Source organism: Hirundo rustica, chromosome 12 (assembly GCF_015227805.2).
Source record: "Hirundo rustica isolate bHirRus1 chromosome 12, bHirRus1.pri.v3, whole genome shotgun sequence".
Lineage (NCBI taxonomy): Eukaryota > Metazoa > Chordata > Aves > Passeriformes > Hirundinidae > Hirundo > Hirundo rustica.
In genome coordinates this window covers 6,030,987-6,047,489 of record NC_053461.1, presented here as the reverse complement: position 1 = coordinate 6,047,489, position 16,503 = coordinate 6,030,987, and the positions used below count along the sequence as shown (strand labels likewise).

The window sequence follows — 16,503 nt, the reverse complement described above, 5'->3', positions numbered from 1 at the left end:
CAATTCCTGACAAATGCTGTGCATCCTGCAGCCACTGGCATTTAGCTCCAGAATGAGTCACGTGGAGAGCAGGATATGCAAGGCCTCAGAGCACAATAGTTCTGCCAAAGAGATGAATACAGCATCACCCAGCAGCCACAAACACACTTAGCAATGAAACATGAGAGCTAAAAAGGAGGCTTGAATTTAACAACTTCCAATTTATCAAGAAGAGCACTGCTAAGTCTAATGACTGAGTAAAAAATGCTCGAATCTGTTGTCACAGAGAGAGGAGTCTGATGTGTTATCTCACCCACTGCTCTGCTAATGAGTGTTTTCTGGGTTACATTTAACATCCTACAATCCTGAAAATATAAGAAAGTAATCTGGCTCTCACAACTATTCCTGCAAGATTATTTTACAATGTAAAACCTCACTGCTCATTTGAGAATCCATTAAGTATTTTGTAACAAGTAAGGAGGATTCTCTCCCTGGGTTTTTGTTAAATAACAAAACCAATCCCCAAACCACATTAAAAATAACCCTAAAACAACCTAATATACCAATACACCAATATATATATTGGTATCTATATCACCAATATACCTTTCCTTCATTTTTTATCAAAGTTAAAAAAGGTACCATGTTTTCAGCTGCTTTGGTTCCTGAAATTGCCTCCTGACTGTGAAGAGATGTGATTAGACAGCGCTGTCCTCTTGCATCTACTGACTCCGGCAGCAGTGAAGTGTGAAGTGAATAATGCTGCTGTCCTGAGCCCTGCCCAGGATGGAGCGGCACACAGACAGTCACAGGACTAAGGGGTGACATAATCAGGCTGCTCTGGCAATAAAAATTGCCTGCTTGCAGTCCTCCAAGTATTCAGAGTAAAAAAATGTGCAGAATAGACCGCAGAGTAATAAACTAATCCTTAGTTAGCAACTAATCTCACACCTGAGTCTTCACTGATGGAATTTGCTACTGAGTTATTTCCATGCTGTACTGAAGGAAAACTCTGCTGTACTGGCACCAAGCTCTCCTCAGACCATGGCAAATTAGGAATAAACCATGAAAATTAGCAAGATAGACTGGTGTATGGTCATATTTCTTATGCAATAATTCTTACTTCTTCCCGTGAAACCCACTGTTATACAGAGCAAATAATCCAAACCAGCAACAGCACCCAGCTTGTTTACAAAACATGCCTTTGCTTTAAGGAAAAATCACACCTTGCACACCAAACCCATCACCAAGCCATGGACCTGTCTGCCCCTAATCTTAAATAGTTGAAAGTCGAAACTGTTTTAAAACAGGAAATTAAAAGCTTCTGACAAGTGAGTGACACGGTAATAACACTATGTAGAAAACAACTATTTTCTCTGGAAGATATTAAGTGAAAAAGTTGATTAAAATAATTGCTGAGGGTTTTTTATTTGGCTTTTTTCAGATGAAACTGCATATGAGGAAGGATCTTCATTCACTTTCCTGAGTTTTCCATGCTGTTTCTCCCTCCAGGTGCATCACAATCCAAACCAAAATTATCTGTATTAGTCCTACTAACAGAGAATCCAAACACAGTTAAGTTGTAAAATGCACCAGTGGCTTTACAGTTCATTAATGGCACAAATCACATTTCCAAAACAATTTCAACTTCATTATGTACAAACAGGACTGTACAAGTGACTAATAATGACAGAATTTGGAACTCACTCAAGGAATTATACTACTTCACCTGAAGATCCAAATATTCTCATTTAAATGCACTCCATGCTTTCTAAGGAGCGCTGACTTACAACAGGGACGGCCTTAATGTTCAAGGATTAGTTTTGCTTAAATTAACTTATGCACTGGTCTCCCTCCTCTCTCCCCTTTTTTTGTGAGCTCAAAAAGTCTTTGCAACAGGGCAAAGATGTTTATTATCTATGCAACCCCTAACTCAGACTTCTCACTTAGGTATTCTTCATCTGTAAATCTGCTCAGAGAATCTAATAGCGGCTCTCACGGACTTTCGGAACTCAAAGAACATTCCAAGAGCTAACACCATGTTAGTTTGTAAATTGAAATGAAAATGTATCGAAGCATGCCACTGTTTAGGGTACCAGAGACACCGTTCTAGTGGTCAGGGTCCAAATGAGGAAGACATTTCACTTACAACAACATTTAAAAAAAGAATACATGTAAGAGTAAAGAATAAAAATAATTTTCCCTTCTTTCCCTCTCGCAGTGAAAACTCAGAGCAATCTCCCACAGAATTTCTTACCATTTTATAAAGGTCTGAAACGCTGATCTGATCTGAATCCACAACCTCGAAGTCCTTCCGTGGAACTAAGTCCAGGCCCAAATGCCTGCAAGAGAAGGAAGGAGCAGCGTCACTTGGCACACGAATGGTCACCAGCACCTCCTGCATGTGCCTCCTCCAGGGCAGGGGCATGGAAATACTCAACTATTCCACTCCTACTGCAACTGTTAACCATCAATTCGAAAGAGAATTTAATGCAAATATCAAAAAACCCCTCTGTCCAATGCAAACTTTTTACTTTTTGTTCCCTGACTTCAGTGGAGCTCTGGCAGTTAATGCAGGGAAAGTTTTTGGCCAGTATGTTGGTGCAGCAGCCAAAACAAGGTGATTCTGTACATGGAAATGGAGCAGGCAAATAAAGTTCATACTCTGGGGTTGCACCTGAAGTATTTGAGTAAGATCCTTCACCACTTAATGAAAAAGTTCCATTAAAAAGTTCCTGTACAAATGTGCCAACAAATCCCAAGCCTTGGGAAGCTGCTTTGATATTCCTGATGTGCATAAAACTTCACCCCCGTGTAAACATAGGTATTTTTGTTAATAAACAACAACTGCAATAACAATAAACTTAATCCATATTTGTAACACACAGAAAATATTTTTCACTATTCTGAACAGAATTATGTTTTTGCTCAAATCAAATATATACACTGATTTAAAAAATACCAGTGCAAAGATGACTAGTTAAGGAATTCAGCTGTAGAGAAGGCAGCTCAGGTCACAGCTTCACAGAAGCAGCAGACAGAATAAGATATGCTTTATCCAGACAAATAAATGGAAACTGTTAATGATTAATTAATAGCTATAGACTGCAGAACAAGACAACCTTAAAGGTGACAAACCCCAAGTTTTGCTCCACAGATCTTCAGCTTCTAAGGCACAAAGAGTTCTGAACATTACAATAAACATGCATTAGGAGTAAATTTTTTAAAAACCCAACCCATGAATTAACCATTTTCCTGCTTTTGCCTTATGTAACTTAGATCCTTCACTTCTAGACATTTCATATTGAAATTCCTAACAGTCATAAAGAAAAAAAACAAAACTTCAGAAGAGGTGCCCTCACGAACTACCTTGGCACTCCTTCTGTCACGAACTATAAAAGAAAAGCAAAAGTCAATTTAATTTTGTAATCAGAGAGGGAAACATTCTGCACAGACTTGTTCCTGATGGCAAATGAAAAATTTTATTAAGAAAAACCTCTCTGGTACTTTAGAGTAATTGTGTGGAGCAATAACAGAAGGCTCCAGGCAATCCAGTGCCTCTTTCTGAGCAATTGGCTTAAAACAACATCCAGGGAGAGCTAGTGGTTTGGAGGAAGCTCAGCTACTTCTGCTCACCACAGTGCTTTTAAATGCCACCCAGAAGTTTCCAAACTCCATCATTCCTTTTTTGAAACTTTGCCCAAGCGGGTTTTCCTTCTTTATTCATATCCCTACACCATCCCATCTCCAAAACATAGCTCAGCCCTGTTCACTTGAAACGCCCTACTGACAAACATTCTCAGTTCTCTTCTCAAATCAATTATATTTGCACTGGGAAAAAAGGGTGCAGCTTTCCTTCTTCAATGCAGTTTCATAGCAAATTCTAATGCTACATTGTTAATGTCATGGTTTCACACTTTGTTTTCCTTAAACCTATCAAACATAGTTTATCTGTGGCCCAGGAGCAGGATCTGAAAACTGCAGCTGCAACGATGAAAATGATTGCATCTATTTACCAAATGAAAAAGATTAAAATAAAGACACACTAGGTAATCCTTACCTGCAGCTGCCAGTTGAACCTACTTATCACAGAAAGTAAAAAAATATAATATTAAAAAAAAGGTAAAATCAATCAGAGATCACTGCAAAGTTGTTTGTTTGTTTTTTTTTTTTTAAAGTTACTGCTCAAAGTCATTCACAGAATCTTTCCTGAATGTGAGTATCTAAACAACCTCCAAAACATCCTGTCACCCACATGTGTGCACAATTCCAGCCCTAAAGTACATTGATAAAGGGAGTTCCCCTCAGCACACAGACAAGAACCAATTATTCCCTACTACCATTATCAAGCCACTGTGTGTGCACTGCAGTTCCAGGGCAGTCACGGAGCTCTATTAAAGTTCCCCAGGAAAACCTGGCCAAGCCAATCCCAACCTGAGGAGGTTCTGCTCACATCATTTCAGCTCTCTGGAGAGCTGGGGTGAAGCAGTGCCTGCACTCATTACTCAGAACACGATCTTCTGCTTAATAATGTTCAACACAACTGCGGCAGCATCCCTGTGAAACTTAATACCCTATTTTTAGTTAAATCCCTTAACACCGTGGATTTTCAGCCCAGAAGATTCTCATTCTCTAATACTATGTTAATCCTGCACAACACTGGCTCCCAGGGTGTCTTGGCTGGAGCACAAACATGCAGCCATTTACCGTGCAGGTGGAAGTTCAGGTTTGTACACTCAATTTGTATCAATTATTTTTTTGCCTGTGAAGGACTGACAACATAATGACAGTCAGTGGCCCACTTTCCCTCTCTCTATCAAATACTGGGGGAATAGAGGAGCCCCAGCTGCCAGGCAGTATTTCTCCAAAACAGAGCATGCATAAAAATTACATAATATGCTGGTTTGTTTATTTGACAGTTCCTGTATTCACAATACTTTCTTTACATGCAAATTCTTTTATTCTGCCTTCACACTGAACTGTCCTTCAAAAATATTTCCCAAGTATACCTATAAAATATCCCCAAGTCCATCAATTATCTCTTGATTGCATCTGCCAGCTGGCATTTAGACATTCTTCCTCTCCTACACAAAAGGCTTCACAATTTTCCTTTTTTTGGAGTATAAAAATTTTAAAAATCCACCACCTAAAATCTCTAGATAATTTTCTGTAAAGTAATATGAAATCAAGCCAACTGACAAAAATACAGGGCTTCTTAATAGTGAAAGGGATGAACACACAACTCAAGGTTACCTGGGCTTCTAGAAAAAAAATCAACGGGTTTAACAATAATTTTGAAGAATAGTCTTAATTTCCATTACATTCATTTATTTACAAGACAAACACTACAGCATTTATAATTCCTAAAAATCACAAGTCAGGACAACTCTTCCTGGAAGAACCTTGCAGAAATACGTCATTTGACATAAAAAACCCAAAACTTTCAGACGCAAACTCGGTCTTGAAGAACAGACTGGCAGAGCTCATCACATCTCTGGAGGGTGCAAGATCTCATCCCCTTTGCTCCAAAAATGTCCACTTTACCTCAACCTTCCCAGCTTTAATTTTGCAGCCACCACTTCTTCTTGTATTCCCTCTCTCAGTATATCAAAGCCCCCTTTAACATCATTTGTATTTCCCTTACACAAATAAAGATGGTGAAGGGAAAGAAAATGATCCTGGCAGGGACTCACATAAACTGTGCACAGATCTTTAAAATAGGCTTTGAAAGAAATACAATACAGAAATCCATGGAAAATTAAATAAATGAAAAAACCATGTTTGGCAAAAAGGAGACTCTGCTAATACAACCTGATACTTTTCTTTGACAGAATTAACTCAAAACTACTACAAAAAACTGCAGGGGCTGCAATCTACGAAAAAATTAGTAAAGTACTGTATTGCTACACAGGAGATTAAAATTTCTTAAAATGAAGATGATGAGATGAAGGTAAATAAACTTAGTTAGGGACTGATAAAAGGGAATTGCAGCAAATACTTCTGAGCATGGCGATATCAGGCTACAGAGAGGAGTTATTCAGGTCTTCCTCAAAGACTGACTTGCAGCAAAGTTCCTTATGCCTTTAATCCCAACTCAATCATTACTCCAAGCACATTCAGGAGAGGGAAAGATGCTGTACATTCAGACAGGAATGGCAGCTGCTTCTCCTGTAATTCTTGAAGGCATTTCTTTATTGCTGTTCAGGCTGGTCACCCCTGTTTTGATCTCCTTTGATGCAATGACAGCTACTGCAATAAAATTGCCTTTAATTCTCCAAGCAGGTATCATCTGTACTTTTAATTCTTATCTCCAGATGCATTTTACTAACTTAATTGTTATAACATTACCAAAAAGTCATTCTTACTCCTTTTATGTCAAGAAAATATGACAAGAGGATAAATCACTCTGAGTCCCAAAATCACCTGAGGGTGAGCACCGAAATTTAGGGCTTTTTGAAATGAAAGACTGTGTTGACTTCACCGGATCACACAATTCCTGCCCTCTACAGTTGTGGATGTCAGTACTTAGTAGGTACTAAACCAACTGCTACTGGCTTTCCAACTGCAGTTCTGAGGTAGGACAAAAATCATGACCTTAAACGTGTGTTTCATTTTCTTTGTATGACAGTGTGAAAGATGTATTGCTAATATTTTGCCTTTTTTTTTTCTTTTTAAGCACTTATTTGTACCTTTTGGCTACCTGTGGGTCTTTCCGTACAGAATTTATGGCAACTATTTGGAAGATTTCTTTTAATGCAATGATTTTAATAACATTTTATGGGAAAAAAGAATAACCTTTGACTAAAAAGTAATATAAGCCTACAAACTCATTTTGTTTATGGCTTTTATTTGTGAAAAATATCAAGGTATTGGTGGCTCCCCCCGGCTCTGTTTCTGACCCTAAATATAGAACATGTATTTCTTGTTTATAGGGAAGGAAGTGTCTTCCCTGAGTATGCAAGGAGAGCTGGATGTTTTCTGGTAATCTCCTGACAGGTGCTACAGTCACCTGAAAGAATCAGCCCAAAAGATCAGGTGAGATGACCTCTGATTTTCAAGCTGAATTACTTTGAAGAAAGCTTCATCTGCCTTTCTGGCACACAAGGTATTGCACATACTGCCACAATTAGCTTTTGGCACTGAAGCAGAAGCTGAGGGTTCGCATTTCAAATAGAAACTCTGGTTTTGATGCAAAAATCTCTACAATGAAACAGCTCCTCATCAGCAAAAAAGCTGCATTCTTGTTTCCCGTTCTTAGCAATAGTAAAAGTTGAAAGATTTATCCATTCATATACAAGCAAAAACCTAACAAATAAATTTTGAAACCAAGTACCTATTTTACTTGAAAGATGAGAGAAAATAAGTCGAAGAACTGAAGATTCAACTTTATAATGTGACTTAAATGAGATGATAAATAGCAGATTTCAGCTTCATAATGTTTGTTTCCTGCTTTACAACTTTTTCCTTGTTATTCACAGACCGTTGGGCACTTCCAACAGCATTTCAGACTTCCATAGATCAATATTATGGTCAATTGTATCAGAGAGAAACATGCTAGAAAGCAGGAAGTATTTGCAGCATTCTGTATAGAAACCCAACAAGATAAGCAGGAAAGAAAACAGCAGATAAGATTTGAGCTGTGCAAAAATACACAAAGAGATGTTTAAAAGTGCAGGTCTAAAAACCAACAAGGTGCTCGTCTGAAGGTAGCAAATTCTGATTGGGAAATACAAAAACCTCTGTAGCAGCAATATCAGCCTTGCATGTGTACAAACCTAAGCTACCTGGGGGTAGGTGGAACGAAGAAGAAAACACAAATGAATGAATGAATGAATGAAAGAAAGAAAAAAGGATGAGTCCAGGACCTTTCTTTTGTACGGGGCAGAAAGGATGTGTAAGCAACAGAAAATGGAATTGCTACAGGAAGGAGCAATCAGTATTGTGCTAGAAGAATGATTAGCAACAATACAGGAAGTTACCTGCAATAATTGTAAAATAATATTCCCACTTTTTAATAGGCCAAACTACAGAGCAAAACTTCTTAATATTTACATCAGCACAAAAAAACTAAGCAAATAGAAGGTCTGAAAACAGTCTAAATGAATTCTTACACCAAAAACAAAACCAAAAAACCTGTAGCTATTGATCCAAGGAGTTTATCTGTCCCTTGATTTCCACAAGCTCCTACCAGGACACAAGGGATGGCTTCCAGAGCCACTGCCAGCATATTTAAAGGAAAATTGTGTCACTGAGACACACAAAGCAGTCACACGCAGACAAGAGATTTCACAAGGCAGAGGTCCTTCTGAACCAGCTCCCAGCTGAGAGAGCAGAGAGAAGAGACCCCTTTGTTTATTTCTTACTTTTTATACATTTCTGGGTCTAGCAGAAGATTGGCTTTTTGGGGTTTCCATCCCTCAGCCTCAGTGGCCAGACCAATTGTCAGTTACAATTGTTTTCAGATTAGAAATATGCAAACAAAGGACAGAGAATGAAAAACAAAGGATTTGTTTATGTTACATCTGTGGGAAAAGGTAGAAAACTGCTCTAATATTCTACAGTAACTAAAAGATCTGACTCTATTTATGAAATTCAAAAAGGCCTTAAAAAAAATCAGAAAAACCAGGGTAACATAATTGTACCAGTTTAACACAGTGAGAAAAAAACCCATCCCTAATTGGTGATGACAAGAAGTGTGAGTTTCATGTTTGCATCACTCCTTCCCAAAGAATTCAATCCACTGATGATCAAGGTCGGGATAAAAGTAGCCTCTCACTAAATAAGCAAACATGTTACATATTACACGTGTGAGATTACTATTTCCTGAAAGCTGCTTGGCAGTGGAATATCTCCTGTTACATTGTACTGTCTTGAGTAATTACAGCCCTGCTCAAACTGCAGGGAACTCAGTCTTCTCAGACAACATTAATGCACATTAATAACAATGTTTTTTATTTATTTTATTTGCAAATCTCAGGTATGACAGAACAGCAATTAACACTGTTACAATACTTGAGAAAGGGCAGTACTGTGTGAATATGTCTACAAAAATCATTAGTGTTTTTAGCAGATTAACACAGGTGGTTGTAAGTTTCATGATAAAACTCAGGGGGAACAGAAGAAAGTGGCAGAACTCTTACAGAAATTCTATGGAAAAGAGTGATGTTGCAGAAATACTCCCAAAGTCCCAGACATTTAGATTTAAATACTGCATGTATCTCTGATAGCATGCATCTCTTGTTCTAGGGAGTTCACTACCTGTAGTAAGGAAACAGAATTCTTTTTTCCTAAACAAGCATCCTGAGTAGATAAATATAATTCTGAACATATTTACTGAATTCACTGATGCATCTCCATAATTTTCATGCATTAGATTTACCTTTATAGTTTGAATTACATTCCTATTTAATGGTTTTACATTAAAAAAGGTCTTACAGGCACCTCATGGAACAACCCACTCTCTTCACTGCAGCATTGCTGTCTGCTCTCCTCATCTTTTTTACCTCACAGCATTTTTTGCAGCTTCCCGTTGCTAATTTGATCCATAAACTCTGAGCAAAACCAGGCAGGCGTAATGCTCAAAACCAGCCTCTTGGTTCCCATTTACTCTGCTGGGAATAAGAATGGAAAATATCTGGAATTCCGCACTGCAGAAAGACCTGATGCAATCTATTGGTCTATGTCCTTCAGAGCTTTCTTTCAAGAGAGGAATGAGGTGCAGCAAGGGAGCTGCTAAACCTTCAGCAGGGTGCTCAGGTATGTCCCTCAGAGGGGGTTTTGAGGTAGGTGACCAAGGAACAGAGTCAAACAAACACAGCTTAATGAAAAACACTGGCTTCCAGGAGTCCTCCCCACTCCCACGTGCTCACCAGCACCAATCCCACCCCCAGGGAAGCAGCTGCTGTTTGGGAGTGAGTGTGTCACGTGTGTCACGCACAACTCACCTGTGTGATCCACATCGCAGGACACACGAGTCTGGCCAAGGGCTGGGCTTTGTCTAATGGCAATTTATTATCATTTCCACGGGAATGAATTGCAGCTGTCTTTGCCTTTAAAAGAATCTCTCCACACAATCACCATGGAGACTCTAAACCTCTGAGAAGCATCATGATACAAAAAGTCTAAATATCACAGCCTCAGCTCCAACGGCCCTGGTTAACTGAGATTCTCTGCTTTTTTGCACCAACTATTAAAATACTTCCTCAATGGAAGAAAAATGTGTTTTAAGTACCTCTGAACACATCCTCTAATATTCTCTAGGTTGATACCAAGTAAGTGAAGCGACTTAATCCTTTTTTAAGTGCAAGGAGCCCTAGGAAAGGCCTACTGGTAAACAGCTCATTTCACACCAAGAGCAAAACTCACTGTTAAAAAGTTATACTTGATTTTTCAAATAATCCCAAGTTCTCCCTGTGCACAAATACTATTGGAAAGCAAATTCTGCGTGGGGTTTTTTGTTAATACAAGTTACTTGAGAAGAATTAGAAGAAACAGGAGCCAGTACTTACTCATTGCCCCAGTCCAGCCTCACTGTGAGGTGTCTCTTGACCTCTCGCACCTGATCCTGGGTCAGGTGGCCCGAGAGCAGCTGCCTGCGGAGGTCAATGAGCTCATTCATCACGTGCCGCAGCTTGTAGAAAAGATCTACCTTATGTTTCTGTAAAGGCACATTTTTGGGAGGAGGGAGGAGGAGGGAGAGGGGAAAAAAGCAGGGGAAAGAAAGAGATGGGGAGAAAGTAAGGTTGGAAAGACAAAATGTAAGAAAGAGAGAGAGAGAGAGAAAGAGAGAGATTAATAAGTTACCCAATTTTCATTTAATTACCCTAGAGGAACATCAATCCAGTTTTCATGAGCCTTAAAATATTTACATCAAAAAGTAATGTTAACTGCTGCAATTCACACTAAATAGCTTCTTGTTCCTGAGGTTTAGGCTTAGTCTGCTAAGAGGGCCATTTTCTGACGGAACCTAATGCAAATAAGAGGATTCATTAGGCACAGAAGGAATCGCTTATTCCAGTCATACAGTAAATGTAAAAGTTTAGATTTAAAGTGATAGGGAGGTGAAAAAGCTTACTTCTTTCAGCAGCTAACTGAATGGCTCTGAGCAGTCAGCAACAATCAGTCATCACAACAAATAAAAGCATTTTTAAATTATTTGTGATATTCCAGTTACTAAAATTCAGCCAGGTATGAGGGGGAGTGTGTTTGTAAAAGTTCATTACCTGGCACTCCAATAAGGACTAAAGCAATTAATAATAAAATCCCCCAGGAAAACTATTTCAACAGAGAAAAATTACCATAGATAATATAAAAGCCTCCCACACCACCACCATCAGTAAAGACAAATAGAAAATACCCCCAAAAACTTACACAACTAACACCGTGATCCTTTCCAAAAGAACTGTTATTATTCAACTATGGAAAAAGTCCTCTTCACCAAATCCCCAGAACCAGACGGAAGTGGAAATATTTTTTCCCCCATGCAGTAAATAACTACATGTGAATCCCCAAAAAGGAATATTTGAGGCCAACAACCAAGGCCACCCATACGATAAGATAAAATAAGGACATGTGTCCAGACTACTCCTCTCTGTGCTGGGTCAGGACTGTGTCAACGGGGGCTCGTCTCCAGTCAGTCTCCAACACTGCATAAAACCACAAAGGAGGAGCCCCAGAATGAGAACACCATCTCCTGATGCAGCTGGATGCTGTTTCTTGAGCAGCTGAGCTCCATTGCCACTACTTTGCAAAGCTTGTAGAGTTTGAATCTCGCTTGGGAAAACAGAGGAGATGGACTGACACGGAGACTTCATCAGCTGGCACTGCCTCGATCACGTCTCTGCTTCTACAAGACTGGGTAATAAAAGCTCTCTGAATAAAGACACCTGCACCTACCAAGACTACATCTGATAGAGGAACATCCACAAAGAGAAACATAAGTGTTTACTGTCGCAGCACACTATTAGAACAAGTGTTTTTCACTTCTTTACCAAAAATAGCTGAGATGAGATGAAAAAAGAACTTCCACCTACTTGAGTTTGTTTTCCTGTAAGACCACTAGATTTGCATGACTTAGGAAAACAGACATCAATGCAATCCATTTTGATAAGCATTTTTAAAATTTTTCTGAACCTGATTACACATCTGTTTTGCTGAAGCAGGTTAAGCACAGATGGCATAATCAGTGGTTCCTATCTAACAATTTTGAGATGAAAAGATGCACAATCTTTCAACTCTGCATCAACAGTGGTTCTGGTCCTGCTTGAAAGAAAGAAAATCAGATGCCAGACCTAACAGAAATTAATTTCTGGGGCTGAAAATATTTATGCAAGGAAAATAATCACACGTAGTTGATAAGTATAAAATCACTTGATTTTGTTTAGTTTTTATTACTAAATGTGATCACAAGTAAATCCTAGATAAGCTGACAGTGGCAGTAGGTATGGGAAATGTCCATTTTTAAATGCCATTTATGTGAACAAGAAAAGGTTGTCACTTTTAAAAACACAAGATGAAAACAATTGAGTTCGATAGTATCAAAAAAGCAAATTAGGTATATTTTAATAATAAAACTGTTGGGAATGAAATTCTCATGAGAATCAGGTCCCAAACCATCATATCCTTACTTCCCAAATAAACCTGTAAGAGAGCCACTTTCTCACTCCTGTGATGATGGTTCAAGGTTATCAGAGCAGCCAGGTCCAGAACACCGTGCTGGTTAAATTACAGCATGTTCTACGGTTATATTTAAACAGTCGTTTTATACAGGAGTATCAGAAGTACTTACTTTAAATACAAACAAAGGAGACTACGGAACACAAGTGTTTCACCTGCTTTAAACTGCATGCACAAGTATTGAGAGAGAGCTAAACACAGGGTGCCCTTCCAGAAAATCCAAGGTCCAGGGCAAGGAAGGGAGGAAGAGAAAGTGGAAGCCAGCAGAGCTGTGGCTGTGATCTCAGGGAAACTCTTATGAAGAACCCCAGATGCAAGATCCATGAACAGTGAAGGAAAACCCTCATGAGAGAGAAAGGAGAGCTACAACAGAGTTGAAAGTGCTTATTCCAGGCTTGCAGGCAGAAGGGAGTTTGAAGCAGTCAAAAATCAGTTTCTAACATCCCTCCTGACACTACACGAGCCCAGGGATTAATGAGCTTCATTTGGGAGGGAAGGAAGTAGGGAGATATTCACATTTTAATGACTTCTCTCTTCCAAGATTAAAAAAAAAAAACCCAAACAACCTTCAAAATTCAACACTAAGCTAAGTTAATCAGGATTCCTACCCCTGTGTAAAAAAACCCTGTAAAACAGATGGCCCCGGACACATTTACAGAACCTGCCCCGCCCCTCCCAATCTCCCAATCTTAAGTAGCAAAATCCTTCAATTTTAGTTAGAGTAGCACCATAAACAAATGTGAAACTTTATCATCTTGTTAGTAGTTATATAAAAGATGGGCAAGTCGGTCTGATGCGTAAGCATTCATTCTGTCTCAGAGTTAATTTTCATACAAGCTCTCATTTTTTCAGTTGGTTTTATCACAAGCTCCCAAGCAAAGAGCACTTTATCAGTCCATTCAGAATGATCTGCTGTGTGCATTTAGAAACATATTTGGAAAATCTGGAATATAAAAGTAAGTATTTCTGCAGAACTTTTATGGTAATAATTAAAATGAATCACAAACAAAGAACCTGGATGGCTTTAATGAATCGGGACTCTCCTCACAAGCAGCACAAGCCCTCTCACATGTCTTGTTGCCTCATTTTACTATCCCCAGATACAAAAACAGTTTCTGTATTTCTTTGATCCCTTTCAACTAACACGGCATGCTAATCAATGTCTGGATAATCTTCAGATATGCAGCTATCCAAGAAGTGGGACTCTGGCAGTATTTTCTCTTTCTGTTAATGACTCCATATTAACTCTGGAATTCAAGAGCCAGAAGATGGGTTTGGTGTGGAGCTTCCCCCACCCAGCCCCTCTCTCGCTCCCCCTCTCCAACAGGCCAGGGCAGGGGGAGGAAATGACAATATTTGTGGGCAGAAATAAAGACAGGGAGTGTACACACCAACCACCATCCCAGCAAAACAGACCTCTCTCAGGGGAATTTATTTAATGCCAATTCCAATAGACTTGGGTGGTGAGATACAAAGCCACAAAGAACCCTTGCTCTTAAGCACCCCCCTCCCAAGCCCAACATTTTTTCCCTTTTCTCCCAACTCCTCCAGCCCTCACAGGATCATTTCCCCTCCACAGCAGCAGGAGAATGGAGGGGTCAGTCCACGGCAGCCCCTCCCTGCCCAGCCGGGTCACAAACCCCAACACACCCCAGCATACCCCAGGAAATTCCCTCGGGTGGCTTTGAAACGCTAGGGCTGCCTCTGTCACGCCTCTCTAAATAAATGCCACATAACATGAAAATATATAACACACTGCTATATTACAGCAGATGACCTACTTAGAGTCATTTTGTTACCACGACTTCATTTAGCACCGCTGTAAAGTCAGGATTTTACCTCTTTTAAGAGCAGTCCCTTAAGATGTTTTCTATAAAACTGCCTTAAGCTGTAATGGGGGACAAAGGCGCAAAATTATTTTCCTTATGAAAGCAAATGAGCGGCTTTTCCCAAGTTCCTTGTTTTGGACTTTGGTATCTACATTAGATATTAAAGCCTGCAAGCATCATCGGGACATGAAAGGAAATACTAAAGCTAGAAACAACACAAAAATCCTGCCTTTCTTCTCAGCTTTGTCAGGATGATTTGAATTAAGCAAATTACTTTATATTGAAACTCTGTTGGAATTTAAAGCTTTTTACAATATTTATAGCTTAGCCTTACACAAAATCTGTAATATTATTACCGTGCAAACCGTAAAAATCACCTATGAAATTAGCATACAACAAGTGCCAGTTGATCAATAAAGGTCAGACTACAGGTCAATACAAAGTTGTCTCAAAAATAGGGAAAGGAATTGAAGAATAAAAATTTGTGTGGGAGATGTGGACTGTACACAGGTGTCCTGACTGGCACCCACAGAAAAATCAATTTGAGAACACAATTAATACTTGCACATATTCATCAGTTCTCCATATGTGCCTAGACAGCTGCTCCTCTTGGATTACAGAACTAAAATGGACTCTAAAAATAGTTAAAAAATACAGACAACAAATAAGAGAAAATAATATCAAGCAAGAATAAAGTTAATAAATTACAACTTCTCCTTATTAAAACTACAAACTCCATTTACTAAGGGTCGAGGAAGTACCATCCTGGGGTTTTCACAAGAAGCTGGGTTTGAGCCCACCCCGCTCTGACAGGACACCATTAAACACTCAGAGAGTCACTGGATCATAGAAATGTTATGGTTAGAAAAGACCTCTACGGTCATGAAGTCTAATAAACATCATTAGTCTTCCAAATCAAATAACAGACTGAGAAAGGCATGTCAGTTTTAGGTGTATTTTCATTCTTCTATCCTGAAATTCTATTAGTTCTCAATTTATTCATAAGAATGCATTATCATGAATCGTATTTATTTTGTCTAATGAATATTCATAGCTTTTAGCTTCGAACAGAAATTATTTACTCCAATAAAAAATCTTTCTAAATTGATTCTCTACTGTATTCACAGAGGGCATTTCAATTCGCAGTGTGTAATAAAGGCCAGTAAATCAGAGTGGCAAAAAAAAATAACTTCTTCCGACTTTTGCCATTGAAAATCAGTAAAATAGCTTAAAATATTGACATGTGACAAGGGAAGCAGTAAAAAGAATGATGTAACATGAAATAAAGCAAAAGCAGAGAAAAAACAACAAAACAAAGCCTGTACAAGACAAACAGAGATGTTGCTACAAGCTTTTCCTTTATATTAGATTAAATAATGTGCCTGCATTACCATATATCATACTTCAGTACTACAGTAATTTTTTTCTAGATATACTATGTCCTTATACTTCTTCCAAAGATCTCAAAAGCTGCAAGATATATTGAATTTACATCAATAACTTCACAAAAAGCTTCCTTGCACTCTTGGCAACAATCCAAGAAGAAACTAACAATCCTGGCTTTTCCGGGGCAGCAAAATAAAACAAAATTCTCAGAAGATTGAAGCCTGTGATATGAAGCCCTAAATCACAGAGAAGCTGATTTGATACAGGCACCTCACACTAGCAATGTACATGCAAAGTTCTCACCCCTCCTTATTCCTCCCCATTTCTCCTAACTCTATTAGAAATTCCATTTGTGCAGCGCTTGTGCTGACCTCCCCCTCTCCTGAGGAGCATTTAATATGCTTTACCAGAAACCTTGTGCAGGAAAGCAACAACTGGATTGCCTCCAAAATAATTTCAGAACTCCATTGGATTGGATTGCACATTTAAAAAAAAAAATTAAATGCATTCAAATTCTTTACGACAAACCCAAAGCAGCAATGGTTTCTTCTGCTCCAAAACCAAAATGGTGTACTTCAATCAAAGCTATCTGCCAACACATGCAAACACTTGGTGATACCTTTCATATGTTGCA

The 16,503-nt window shown here is 38.8% G+C and overlaps 1 protein-coding gene across 14 annotated transcripts in view; it reads right to left on the bottom strand.

Moving 5' to 3' along the window:
• Positions 1–16,503, bottom strand: part of DOCK3 (dedicator of cytokinesis 3) — a 183,938-nt gene that overhangs the window by 114,291 nt on the left and 53,144 nt on the right. For all 14 annotated transcript variants that reach the window (XM_058422182.1, XM_058422187.1, XM_058422184.1 and 11 more), the window contains exons 6-7: positions 10,488–10,636; positions 2,237–2,321 (exon numbers count right to left, since the gene is read on the bottom strand). In XM_058422182.1, the coding sequence (XP_058278165.1) occupies positions 2,237–2,321; positions 10,488–10,636 (234 nt within the window). The remainder of the gene's footprint in view (positions 1–2,236; positions 2,322–10,487; positions 10,637–16,503) is intronic.